We start from the raw sequence: 14402 nt of genomic DNA, 5'->3' as shown, positions 1-14402 counted from the left end.
TGATGATAACGTCAAATTTATAGAACGACTCGTTATGTTATCGCTATAATTGAACAATTTTTTTCCAACTTTTGTGTTTGAAAAAGAGGAACTATATTCTTGTCCGACACCATGCCTGATTGGGCTCCATCGTTCTGCTATGCGTGTGTCGTATAATGTAGTTGCTATAAGTAGTATTATGATATATTACGTTTGTTTGGTATTCATTCATTTATTGAACGCCGTGAATGTGTGGCGACTTGATTGTAAACTACATGGCTTGTCGTAGTTCATTTGGGTATTACCTTTTACATTTACATTCTATGCTTCATCATACTCACGTTATACCACGAAAATTAACACAGAGACAAAATTTCTTCCCAACATGTTGTACAACGGTTGAATTTACTAAGTACCGAGTTCTGTCCTTTGTGGTCCGAATTTGAATTATTTTATAAACCAACTGACTGCTCTGTACTTAAAGGTTCATTCCCTCATTTTAAAGCTTTTGTATTGAGCGCATTGAATCTTTAATGACATCTATTTCTTCTTCTTCTGATATTTTATAGGTTGAAGCCTTATCTCTTATGTATCTAATGATAATAATAATTGGCGCTTTAATCTTCAACTGAAAAAAGAAGAATGATGTTATATAAACAATTCAATTCATACTGAATTTTGACGATAACGTAAGTGCAATCAATGCTCATAGACAATAATATGAGTGTAATCAACATCATATAAAAATGGGCCTAATAAGATGAATTATATCATCGTATTCTAAGGTTTATAAAAAATGGAGACAATCAGAGTAATTGAGGAAGTGCGTGATGTTTCACTTGATCCAATATTTCATTTTTATTTCTGTCGGAGTAAATATTCCTTCATCTATTCCTGAATAACGAAATATTTATTCTTGTTTTTTTTTTCAGATTCCTATCACTCTTTGTACTCTCGGAATTGGAGCTACTTTTGGAGAATCAATTCTTCAAGATCTACCTAGGGAAAGTACGATAGTTACACAAACAACCTGTGAACTTCTCAGAGTGGAACAACAGGATTTCAAGCTCATATGGGAGGTAAATATAATTCTTTTGCTCTTTTGAAGAGTAGGAACGATATTGAATCGTATCCAGGCAGGGATAGCAGAATACATACTCCTTCCATAACGTCCTCCGCAACATTATATTATATCTTCTTATAATTTGAGTTGATTATGAAGTTCTAATCGTGAATATAAAATTATAAAATTTGAAGAAAGACCTTCAACAAAAATATTGCTTCAGTTTTCATTTTCCCCAACGTACCCATCCTATGGGTGTAGAACAAACGGACCAATTATACGCGAGTTATTGAGGTTACATTAATTTTGGGTAAACGCATGCACACTCACTTCTTTTATAGAAATAAGATCAAATCAGACGAAAGATGGCAATCACATTTATTGCCATTTCAAGAACTGGTTAGGTTCAGTAGGTAGGTCGTGTTCGAGCATTCATAAGGTAGTTCGTTCATGAGAATTCTCCTACTTAACTGAAAAAAAAATTAAACTCTCTTCTTCCATTGAAACTGGATACCTTCAGGTAAAATTATTTGGTGGCACACTAACAGATATATATGAAACTAAATGTATTCGGGATGGCATTTTATAAAAGAATATTTTCGAAGCCCAAATAAAGAAGTTTTTTTTGCAGAAATATTTACATTGCTTATTGACTCTAATTTCATCATTCAATATTTAATGATGGATAGATCCAATAACGACACAGACACGTCGATTGTTATTTTTTTGTTCTTTCCATTCAAGACACTTTTATAAGCCGTGTTCTGAAAAAGTTATTACAACTAGTTAAATCCAATTTTTATTGCAACAGTATAAGTTTAAATCATTCAATTATTGGATTATTCAGAAAATTATAAAAAATTTCATTTACACTGTCTATGTTTATGTCTCGAAAAGTATCAAGATGCATTATGCGATTTACTTCATTTCAGCATTTTTGTTATTCTATATTGGAATTTAGGGCCTGTTTCAACACCTTCTGTTAACGTCCCGGATAGCTTATTCATAACTTATCTAATAGATATCTCTAAGAATTGTGTTGCACAAGTGTCGGATAGGTTAAAGTGGACAGTAAACTGGAAAGGTGGAAAAATTTTTTTTCCAGCAATTAACCCATTTTATGTCAGGCGACATTGTCATTGATCAGGGTATTTTGAATGAGCGTAAAAGAGAATAGGTTATGTATTTCAATATTTGTTTAACTAATTTTGGTGTGACAATGTTTTGTGAGAGCATGAATCTTTTCGAGGAAACAAAGTTGATGATTTCCTTGCACATATATCACGTCCAAGAACACGTCGTGTAATTAGACCCCGAGTTGATCATTTTGTTGAATATGACGATGAATAATTTAGGTCTTGGTTTCAATTACCTAAGTTAGCAATCAATTATGTATTCAATTTTAGTTGCTTTCCATGTCGAAACAGCCCGGATTCAGAGCTGTTAAAATATATCCATATATACTTTCACGCCTTTTCCTTCTCTTTCCAGGTAACTGCATCGTTCTTTTTGTTTTCCACGACATGCTTCTACTTTTCCATGAGAGACGAGTTTATCTGTTCCCTCTCGGGAAAAGTTAGCATTTCTTCACCTTTTTTTGTACTGCTTCATAGTACACGGTTGGACACGTAACACGTAACATTCCTCAATTCAGAAGGGTGGTAAAAAATAAATGGAATGAAATAATAATAAATTTTTCTTTTTTCTCTATAAAGTAGTCATCCCCATTTTATTACTACGTCTTGAAACTTGCGTCAGTAAGATGAGCTGCCTTAGAGTCGCTATATTGTTGAAGGCACTCTTTGAAGTTTTCCATTGTCCGATGACTGCGATAGGTATGGCGTGAATTTCCGGATCCCCTCAATTCTTGAGCTAACATAATCGTATAAGGATGAAAGTGCAAGTCATAATGAAGAAAGAGAATCGTTGTATGTTAAGAATAGAGGTTCTAAATTTCCATGTAAGGGGTTGTATTTTCCAGATTTAGTGAGGAACATAATTCTTGTGTTACAAACGAAGAACTATTAGGAGCAAAACAATTATGATTTTTGAAGGATGTAGGTGATAACTTCACATATTAGGGGTGTCATTTTTTCATTACAGGTTAGGTTACAAACTAAATTTTTGTGTTACGAATGATTACTGACGAATGCAAAAAAAAAAATTTCCATTTTCGAAAAAGTTGATCCTAACTTCACATTTCATGAGTGATATTTTTTCACTATAGGGTAGGTTGCAAACTGAAATTTTTGACTTGAGGATGGCTACAAACAATAGCCGAAACATCGTCATTGCTGAATGAAAAATAAAAAGATTATTTCACTGGAATAAATTTGGTCACCTATACCCAATAACTCAATATACAGGGTGTCCCGTAAAGACCACGTCAAACCAAGGGAGAATGTAGATCAAAGGATAACCCACCTGCTAACACGAAATTCCCATTATAAAAGTCTTACCGTTTTCGAGATATTTTTTTTTGTTGAAAATGATGAATTTTTGCCCTTTTCAATAGTTTTGCCCTTACGGTTGGTACAATTTTACATCTTTCTGGTTAATTTTTTCAGTAAAATATTGCAGAAGAATGATTCCAACGTTTACATTAAAAACATCCCCCGAAAATTTTAAAGGGGGGCTAAGAGAAATATTTTTATTGGAAATTTTGGTAGTGGATTATTTTGTTCATGAAGTTTAGCCCATCGCAGTGGAAAAAAAATGTACCGAGCTACTGCTGCACATTACACCAATAAATTGTCTATTTTATAGTGATTTCAGAGAGGTATCACACAAGTAATTTGTTATTCGAAAAAAAAAAGATATGGCTGTTTTTATCCAAATGGGTACGTTTCTGACAAAATCAAGTTTGTCAATTCTGTGGAGAAATCTTCGATGTTGCATTACTTAGTGAACAATGGCAATTGTTTACGTGCGAAAATATTACTCGCATAATTATTCACCTCAACGAAATTCAATTTTGCCGGCAAATTTTGGAAAACATCATGCAGATCCAGATTTTTTTAATAAGATCATTTGGAGCGACGAGTATATGAATCTTCACAATTTGCATAGCTGGAATATCATAAATCCACACTAGGTGAGAGAAGATAGATCACAATATCGATTCAAGATCAATTTATGGACTAGAATATTTAATGGTGCAATTTTGGGCCCGATTGAACTGCCGCCATCACTGAACGCAAACAATTATTTGGAATTTTTAACCAACCAGCTGCCCATTTTATTGGAAGATGTGCCGTAGTCTGTGGTTTCAACATGATGGATGCCCAGCACATTACGGACTCGAAGATACCGCACATTTGAATAGAACTTATCCCCACCGGTGGATTGGAAGAGAAGGTGAAATTTTGTGGCTTCCTCGATCACCTGACCTAAATCCTATGGACTTTTATTATTGGGGCTGCCTAAAAAACAAAGTATACCCAACACCCATACGTTCTGAAGCCGAATTGAGAGAACGCATCCGCAATTCGGCTTCATCACGTATGGGTGTTGCGTATACTTTGTCTTTTAGGCAGCCCCAATATTAAAAGTCCATAGGATTTAGGTCAGGTGAACGAGGAGGCCACAAAATTTCACCTTCTCTTCCAATCCACCGGTGAGGATTTAGGTCTTCATGTACCCATCCTTGGTACAGGAAGACTTGTCGCTCCAAATGATCTTATTAAAAAAATCTGGATCTGCATGATGTTTTCCAAAATTTGCCGGCAAAATTGAATTTCGTTGGGGTAAATAATTATGCGACTAATATTTTCGCTCGTAAACAATTGCCATTGTTCACTAAGTAATGCAACATCGAAGATTTCTTAACAGAATTGACAAACTTGATTTTGTCAGAAACGTACTCATTTGGATAAAAACAACCATATCTTTTTTTTTTCGAATAAAAAATTACTTGTGTTATACCTCTTTGAAATCACTATAAAATAGACAAATTATTGGAGTAATGTGCAGCAGTAGCTCGGTACATTTTTTTTCCACTACGATGGGCTAAACTTCATGAACAAAATAATCCACTACCAAAATTTCCAACAAAACTATTTCTCTTAGCCCCCCTTTAAAATTTTTGGGGGATGTTCTTAATGTAAACGTTAAAATCATTCTTCAGCAATATTTAACTGAAAAAATTAACCAGAAAGATGTAAAATTGTACCAACCGTAAGGGCAAAACTATTGAAAGGGGCAAAAATTCATTATTTTCGAAAAAAAAAAATATCTCGAAAACGGTAAGACTTTTATTATAGGAATTTTGTCATAGCAGGTGGGTTATCCTTTGATCTACATTCTCCCTCGGTTTGACGTGGTCTTTACGGGACAGCCTGTATATCATGGTAATAATTTTGGACTGATTTTCAATAAAAATAATTAGATATTGGGCGATTCAAACATTATTTAAAATTGACAGATTACGGAATTTCAATTTGAATCGTACTTTTCGAATTTTGAAATAATTTATAGTTACGCATTAAACTCGTCAATTATGTCCGATGAAATCGATTGTTACCAGAATTAAGAAAATTGCGAATATAATGTCGCAAATCACTTCACTAAATCCAAATTATATTATATTGACAATTTGACGTGTGTTGAATTTTGATAGGATTGAAAATCTGTGTAGACAACCACAAAACGAAAAATATAACTAAAAACAGTGCTGTAATGAGTTCATTATAGCACTGTTTTTAGAACTGTAATGAACTCATTACGATACTAAAATAGAGAAAATAATATACGTTTTAGTTTTCAGTACCTTCAATGCAATACCTAGTAATTCCCTATCAGCAAATGCAATTCAGAATTTTTATTTTCAGAAATTATTATACCATCAAGAAAGTATTCAGTAAATCAAATGTAAACAAATGTGGACAACCACAATGTGAAACTCCCATTAAAATATTCATGCTATATACTGATGAAAATACATATTTTGCTTTGTCAGCGATAACAAAACGCATTTATTTACTGATTTTCTACGTATATTTGATTGTGGCTTAAATATTTCATAATAAGAGATAATGTAGTGATAGGATTTGCGATCGATTCTTCCACCTGCATCCTCACTGTTGTGTGAATGACAATTCAGTAGTCAATTTTAGCAATCAATGGATATGTTTATATCGTTAATATCTGATAATTTTTTCCAGAAGAACAAAGAGCTGATGAGTGAATTAATTTCCAATTGCAAGCTGAAAAACGGTGAGTAAATAAATACTGATCAATAAATAACATCTCATATATCTCCATTAGGTCCTTTGTGTTAATAGCAGATGAAAATACTTGTGGTTTTCTCCTAATATTCCATTATCTCCTTTCATATTTCGAGTTATGTATGTCGCACTGAATATTTTACGCTCCCTCATGGAAACAGACGATTAGTTCATATTAGAAAAAAAATATGTGGATGAGAACAGATCTCATTACGTAGGTTATGAAATTATCAGAGGAAAATTAAACTCGGTCTCTTCTTATGTCAAGACATACAAATGATAAAATACACCACAAACGGCAAGTTCTTGAAAGGTAATATCACAGAAACTTGGTTGTAATTTACTTATATACAAGGGAAGAATTTCAATTGAAATCAACATAAGAGAGTACCTATGAATTCGAATAGATAAGACTTATATTTGAACAGTAGTACCTATGCCTTATTATGTGAATGATTTAATGATCATCAAAAAGAAACTCTGTCAATGATCAACAAAGCACAATATCAAAACCTCGAAATAATTCCTTGAAGGATCACAACCAATTCAACTTGGTACTATAGTAATTTTAAAGCGGCTAATTCATAAGTTTGTTTCGATTGTGACACAGTACCATGGCGCTGTCATGTCAACAAGAACTTCTGGTTGGAAATCAACACTTTCCAATTTCGTCTTTCATGAATTTTCGGATTGCTATACATATATATATCAATGACTGTAGAATATCATAAAAAATTATTTTAATTGAAATTGAATAACAGTTAGACTATTTCCACTTTTTATTATTCATTATTCAAATAACAATTGTTCCACTACAAAGTAGCTTCCTCAGATGCAACATTTTAAATTACTGAATCTTTAAAAATACATATGTGAATATGGGGATAAGAACATGTTATTTAAAAGGTATTCAGGAAATTCCAAAAATGGTCTGCAAATAGATATTTGAAAGCAGCAAGATGTTAACTTTCACTTGTTCGATCAATAGTATTCCAATTTTATTGTGTCTATTCATTTATAGAGCTTCCAGAAAGATTAAATTTTTTTCTTATTAATTAGTTTTTATCTGCGGTATGTAGAATTTCAAAATTATGGTTAAATGTCCTAATTTTTATAGATGATTGGAATATGTACAATTATTCTTGCTGTTAAGCATAAAGGAAACTTTTTAGATGTACTTTAATTCTAATCTGAAAAGACCTTCCCGATTGTCCAATATATACTTTTTGGCAATAATTGCAGGTTAATTTATAAACTCCTGATTTATCATCTTTTGATGTAATATCTTTGTTGTTTTTTTATGAATTTACAGAATTTTTTTCAAAAACATTGTTCATTTCTAAGACAATTTTTTCAGGTTTACATTAAGTATAATTTATTCAAATATATTTAAATGTTGGTACTTATATCATTTTGAACGCTAGTTTGTAGTTTTTATTCATCAACAACTTCTCTGTCAATTTCAAATCATAGTCATTGTTTGCAGCAAATTGTTTGATGATAATGAGAAATTGAAAACAAGTTACTGATGAATAAAACCTACAAAATAACGTTAAACATGATTTACTTACACATAAAAGAAACTTTTGAATCCAATCTCAAAATATTTCAATATTTCATACCAAAGGTATATCTGAAATATTTGCCACATATCTTAGAAATAAATATAATTTATTAACTCCTTTCGAAACATATTCAAACCTCAGTAAATTCGTGAAAAAAAAAACCCGAATATACTTGATAAATCAAGAGTATAGAAGTTGACCTGTAATTATTGCCAAAAAGTAAATGTAAGATGTAGTCAAAACAAATCCATAATTTTTGGGTAAAAAACCAGGTTTCAATTACCATAGTTAGGTTCTTTTTTTCGTTAACATGTTGCCATTTTGAAGATAATATCATTATGCCTCTTTCATAAACCCCCTCGTTCCTATTGGCAAAAAATTGAGACGGTCGATTTTCACAAGCCTCTGTTGAATCGAATTTTTCACCAGCAAAATCTTTGGCCTTGGAAAGGAACAAATGGTAATTACTTGGTGCCAGATCTGGACCTTAAGGTGAATGCTTCTGGTACTATCGAGGCCTGGCCCCTATTGGCCAAAGCTGGCCGCTTCTGAGTGATTGCTTCCTTCAAACGCTCCAATTATTGACAGTACGGTTCAGAGTTAACAGTTGTGCCGTAGGGAAGTAGCTCATAATAGATAATTCCCTGCCAATCCCACCAAACACACATCAAAACCTTTCTGGCCGTCAATCCAGCTTAGCCACTGTTGCCCCCAGCTCACGACCGTTTTCTCTTGACGTTGACGTAAGTGATACACTACTCATCACTAGTCACCAACCGCTTCAAAAATGGTTCGATTTTGTTGCGATTCAGCTGCGATTCGCAGATGGAAATTAGTACATGAGGTTAACTCGTGTGGTATCTATACATCGAGCTTCTTCTTGAGACCAGCCTTATGCAGACGGTTTTTTGTGCAATCCCTATCTCTTGGTTGATCGAAACAGTGCAATCATGAGCCTCGGACTCGACAATGTTCATAATTTATCGAGATTTCCGACAAGTGGCCTTCCAGTGCGTAATGCATCTTTGAAATCGAAATTACCGAGAAGGAAACGATGAAAGCAAAGTTGCAATTTGCTGTTATAGTATCAGGAACCGAAACACTATTTACATTTCCAGCCGCCTGGCTTGCATTTTCGCCTTTATGGAAGAAAAACTGTAAAATATAGAGTATTTTCTCTTTGCTAGTGTCCATCTTTGATGCGCGCTGAACTTAATTGTTTCAACTAATAACGAATGTTTTTGAAGTACAAAATCTCATCTTTCTAACGACATCTAGTGGAACCCGTTCAGACTTATACAACGCGAGATACAAATACTATAGTCATCTATTTGAAAAATAATGGATTTCTTTTTACTACAACTAGATAATATTGGCCAAACAGTAAGATATTTTCAGATTAAATTTAAAAACATCTGAAGACTTTCATTAGCAGCAAGAATGATTCTGCATATTATACACACTTACTTATTACACTTCTTAGAATTAGTAAATAGGTTTGACCATAATTTTGAAATTCTACATTCCGAAAATGAAAGTTATGTATTAAAATGATCTAGAAAATGCAGATATAAATAGACACAACAAAATAAGAATATTATTGAAGGATCAAGTGGAAGTAATCAACTAGGATTTTAAATTTCTTTCTATATATATTGTTGAAATTTTCAAAATCTCTTGTTCATAATATGTACTGTTATAATTTAGAATAGAATAAATTTTGATTATTCGATACAATAACAAATATCTAAATTTTTGACTTTTCAAAAATACAATTGACTTTTCTCAAGGGTATCTCAAGGACCAATAATAGTTATTTATACAACAAGTGAGTTAAATGAATGTTTATTCATGAGAAGAAAGTTCAACCCACGAGCCCGAAGGGCGAGTGGGTTAGTTTCTTCGAGTGAATAAACATTTTTAATTCACGTGTCGTATACAAAATTTTATCCCATTTTGATGAAATTTCAAATAATGAATACTTTTTAGAGGAAATATTAGGTATAATTCAAATTCATAACGAGATTTCCCTTCGATCGATGGTTGCTAGGGCACTATGTAATTAATTGTTTGCAAGTGTCAATGAAAATTATAGAACCGTCAAAGAATTTTTATTTCGAAAAAATGTTGAGCGGTGACGACGAGGTTGTAGTTCCTGAGTGTATTATACAAGAAGCAAATGAGGCAGCAGAAGCAGTAATTCCATTAAAATCAAAAATATTGTACGAAAAGCAATATACGGCATTTTGTGCCTGGAGAAATAATAAAAAGGCCAAAGGTGTCAACGAAAAAATAATTTTGGCGTATATTTCCGAACAATCCAAGAAAGTTAAGTCGTCGTCTTTATGGTCCTATTATTCGCAACTCAAGAAAATGTTGGCTCTGAAAGAAAAAATAGACATCGGCAGATTTCACCAAGTCACCGCCTTTTTGAAGCAACATTCCAAGGGATACGTAGCAAAGAAGTCGAAGGTATTCACAAGAGAGGAGTTTGAATACTTTTTAGATGCCGCTCCTGATGAGCAATATTTATTGATAAAGGTAGTTTTTATTATGGGTGTTGCTGGAGGGTGTAGAATCGGCGAGCTGGTGACTATGACCGTAGATGACGTGGAAGATCGGGGCAGCGTATTGGTTATTCAGATTCCAGATACGAAAACTTATAAGAAAAGAGTGTTCACTGTGGTCAATGGTACTAATAAGGTTGCTGCACTCGATATATTCCGCAAGTATAGGAACTTGAGGCCAAGCAAAGTTGCTCACAAGCGACTATTTATAAATTATAAAAATGAAAAATGTACCGTCCAGCCTGTAGGTGTGAATACATTTTCGAAAATGCCCGTTACTATTGCAAAGTATTTGGGCCTTTCTGATGCTGAACAATATACAGGGCACAGTTTCAGGCGTTCTTCTGCAACCCTACTCGCAAATTCTGGGGCAGATTTGACAGTTTTGAAAAGACATGGTGGATGGCGCTCAAGTTCTGTTGCAGAAGGATATATTGAAGATTCACTACAAAACAAAATAAATATTTCTGAACAAATACTTGGTGGGGTCACAAAAACCGGAGTTCCTGATGCAGAAATGGATATTCCAGCAGGGCCTGAGAAGTCCTCAAACACATGTGCTATAACGACTGAGCGTGTTTCCTTTGGAGGAGGTGCAGGTTTCCAGTTCCATTTTCAAAATCTTAGTAATTGTAATTTTTACTTTAATGATAGAAATGACTGTTAATGTAGAATTTTTGATAAATTTTAATAAACTTACTTTAAAATGAGTTTTACGTGCATTGTGTGTGGAAAGAATAATTTTCAGAAAGTGAGTGGTGAACATTTTATTCCACTAGTGAATTAAAAAAATTTTAATTCACTCAGTGGATAAACGTCAACTTACCCTTGTTACCATGGGTTGAATATTGTCGTCTTTAAACGTCAAAATGGGATAAAAAAATGAAATCAATTCAAAAAATTATAAAAAATTTAAAGTATTGAAAATGAAACTATCAACTCTAAAAAACCAATTAAATATAAAATAGCTTATCTACAGGGTGAGTCTTTGACTTGTACATATATTTTAACCGTAGATTCTTGAGGTCAAAAGAAACACTTTTTTCATTTACCATTTTTTCCGATTCGGCTCGGTTGAAAAGATATGGCCATTTTAAGTTTTCATAATGAGCTATGCCGAACCTGGAAATCAGCCCACTGAAGTTTTTCCAAGCATAAATTTATACCATTTGAACTTTGGAAATGGGTTACTATATTAGCAAAACAAGCATAAACTCACTTTTTCCATTCCCTTTGGTGACCGAAGTATTATTTTCAATATAATAAGTGAGTTATAGCAATTTCGTGGGAGATGAATATGTTGATTATTTTTCTCTTGATTTCTATTTTATATTCGATAATAATAAAAAATTCAGCTTGCAACCACCCATATTAAATCTGATATTCATATCCAATCATTTATTTTCGCTTTTTCACCTCTTTTCCTACAAGAGTTAACAATTCATATAACCTTTAATTTTCATAAAGGTAAATAAACATAAATGATAATCATCTGTGGACTTTCCACGTTGCCAAGTTTACAGTCACAAAACACTATAATGACAAAAAACCTACAGAATAATAAGCTAAATCTATGTACATATGAATACTAATCATCTCGCATCTGTAATGTTATGTTTAAAGGTTATGTTATGTTTTGTCAATAAAATTCAAGAAACCCAACAAACGGTTGAAGTTTTTTACATTACTAGAAATTTGGGCTAATTGAGTATATTTTGTTATCTAGAGGTCAGCAAAAAAGTGGTATTCAAACCAGTGTTCAATTTGAATTCTTATTATCATGGAATCAGTGAGAAAAGTTTTAAATTTTTAGGGTAGCAAGAAGTGTAAGAACGCTTGCATTTTGGATTGAATGAACCCAGAATACTTTATCTAAGTACCTACACAATAACTTAGCTCGAAAATGAAAAGGCAGTTTCATGAATGGATTTATGTGGAAGATGGAATCACCTCTGTATCACACAGAGGTAATTTTGTGATGGGAAAATTCCGATTTTATCTTGTTAAAAATAACAGTAGTATGAGAAGGAATAAATAATTTCCAGAAGGAAATGAATTTTTTTCCTTTTTCATCCTAGAAGCTTATAAGTTTCATGAATCTTCAATATTCCATTATTGATTAATTATTGATCTTGATTTTTGTATTAAAAATGAAATGGTGGTATTCAATATGAATATCCACTATTGAATATTCTGCTTCTTTCAACTCACTGAAGTTTTTTATTTATTTTCACGTTAAAACAATTTTGGCCCTCTTAAAAGTATGTCAATCAAATGTTCTAGGATGAAATTATCGAATAGCAAATGGATAGAAGTATTCAATCACGTAAAAATGAAATTTTAGGATGTATTGTTATGTATCGATGAAAGCTCAGAAGACTGGAAGAAGATTATAGTAATGTTTGGCAGCAGCAGTTTTTAATGGGATTTCATATCTTGATTTGTGTTATTTTATAAGGAGCCTAGTTTGTGAAAATTCACTTGAAAATGAGTTTCGATCAGAATTATTCAAAATAGAATATTAACTTTAATGAAATATCTTCATATTATAGGGCTGTGCCAAAGCTCAGTAATTTGTTATCATGAAAATATTTGAAATCCTTTTCTTCTTAGTGTTCACTAATGCCAATATTCTGTCTGAAAATTTGATACCCAATAGGTAACTCCAAAAAATGCTCTCGAGTACTTTCGATAATAAAGAAGCAATTAGTTTTTCCTTAATATTATCAGTGTTATAATCAACATCTTCGAAAATTTTATTTTCCTGAAGATGGTAAAATGGTATTCGGCTAGAAAAAAGGAAGTACAACGTACAAGTAAATTTACTTGTTTGTTATCGAACAGATAAACTGAAAATATTATGAAACTTCCCAACAATTATGTAATCTTTTTTTTTTGTTTTCACATATCAACTACATGTAAAATAAATTTTGAATTCTTGTAAGGTATACCTTTTTTTCAAAAGTACTCAATAAACTGAAGCTTTTGATAAACTTATCGAAAGATTAACAGTGACTTGAAATCATGTATTATTGCCAAATCCACTCTTTTACTATAAATCCAGTGCCCCAGGTATACAACATTCAAAGCAATTTGAAATAAACATTTTTCATTACTGAAACAAAAAAATGCATATCAAAAAACAAGAATTGAAGTACAAACTACCATAATAATTAATTGTCTTTATTTTCATTTAATTTATAAATAACCAGGTTTAACATTTTTTACTCTTAAACTTCTTACGTAGATTCATTTAGCAGATGTATTGTGCGAAATAAAAAACATTCAATATTTAGCCAATAATTATTAAATTAGGCCTGCCATTATTCGAGTTTATTCTCAATGATTCCTGATCTCAGATGTATTCATTATTATAATATCTATAAACCAAGGACAGTAACTACAAACTATGTGTATGCCTTAAAATATCAATAGCTATTGATTCTGAAACATATGGATTGGATCAGTACATGTACTAGATAATAGGATAGGATCTGGGTTAATGGTGAAATCAGTGACTTTTAAATTATTTTTCAGTACAACAATGAGTATGAAGTTTGAATAAGTATTCATTACAGAACTAGTGCTTCACTTATTCAAGTAGTTGAATTTATCAACAGAATCATTGTATTGTAGATTTTTGGTTATTTCAATTAATCAATTTACTTTTCCATTCATTATATGGAAAAATTATCCTTATGAAATCATGAGCACCTCACAGCAAACTGTTTCCGGTTGGATTTAATTTGAAGGGGTTCAAGATTCTCTTTAAATACAGGTCATCTGAAACTTCTCTGTATCTAGTGGGCAATCATCTTCACGAAATAAATCACGAAGGAAAATCGTCGTCCAATTAAATTCATTATGGTGTTTTTCTGAATGATTCGATGAATTATTAGGAGATCTGAAAAAATACAATAATTATTCAATATATTATTTATATTATATAATTTAGTAACTTACTTACGCCGAACTATGTTGTTTCTTATTGAAACATAAAATA

At 32.2% G+C, this 14402-nt stretch overlaps 2 protein-coding genes across 14 annotated transcripts in view; both read left to right on the top strand.

Annotated features, from left to right (window-relative positions):
- Window positions 1-14402, top strand: part of LOC123679837 (rap guanine nucleotide exchange factor 4) — a 697170-nt gene that overhangs the window by 286095 nt on the left and 396673 nt on the right. For 12 of the 13 annotated variants that reach the window (XR_006747440.1, XR_006747443.1, XR_006747444.1 and 9 more), the window contains 2 exons: window positions 912-1058; window positions 6205-6256. Coding sequence is in view for 6 of the 13 variants with exons in the window: in XM_045617360.1 (XP_045473316.1) it covers window positions 912-1058; window positions 6205-6256 (199 nt within the window). In the remaining 7 variants the exon portion in view is untranslated. Of the gene's footprint in view, window positions 1-112; window positions 278-911; window positions 1059-6204; window positions 6257-14402 lie in introns of those variants that run through there. The other variant, XM_045617366.1, reaches the window with a different exon arrangement.
- LOC123679844 lies at window positions 9748-11089 on the top strand. Its single transcript, XM_045617375.1, has one exon. It carries the CDS (start codon window positions 9915-9917, stop codon window positions 11064-11066), a length of 1152 nt encoding a protein of 383 aa, XP_045473331.1. The 5' UTR covers window positions 9748-9914; the 3' UTR covers window positions 11067-11089.

This window comes from Harmonia axyridis, chromosome 5 (genome assembly GCF_914767665.1).
Source record: "Harmonia axyridis chromosome 5, icHarAxyr1.1, whole genome shotgun sequence".
NCBI classification, from domain to species: Eukaryota; Metazoa; Arthropoda; class Insecta; order Coleoptera; family Coccinellidae; genus Harmonia; species Harmonia axyridis.
This window is presented reverse-complemented; position numbering and strand designations above follow the sequence as displayed.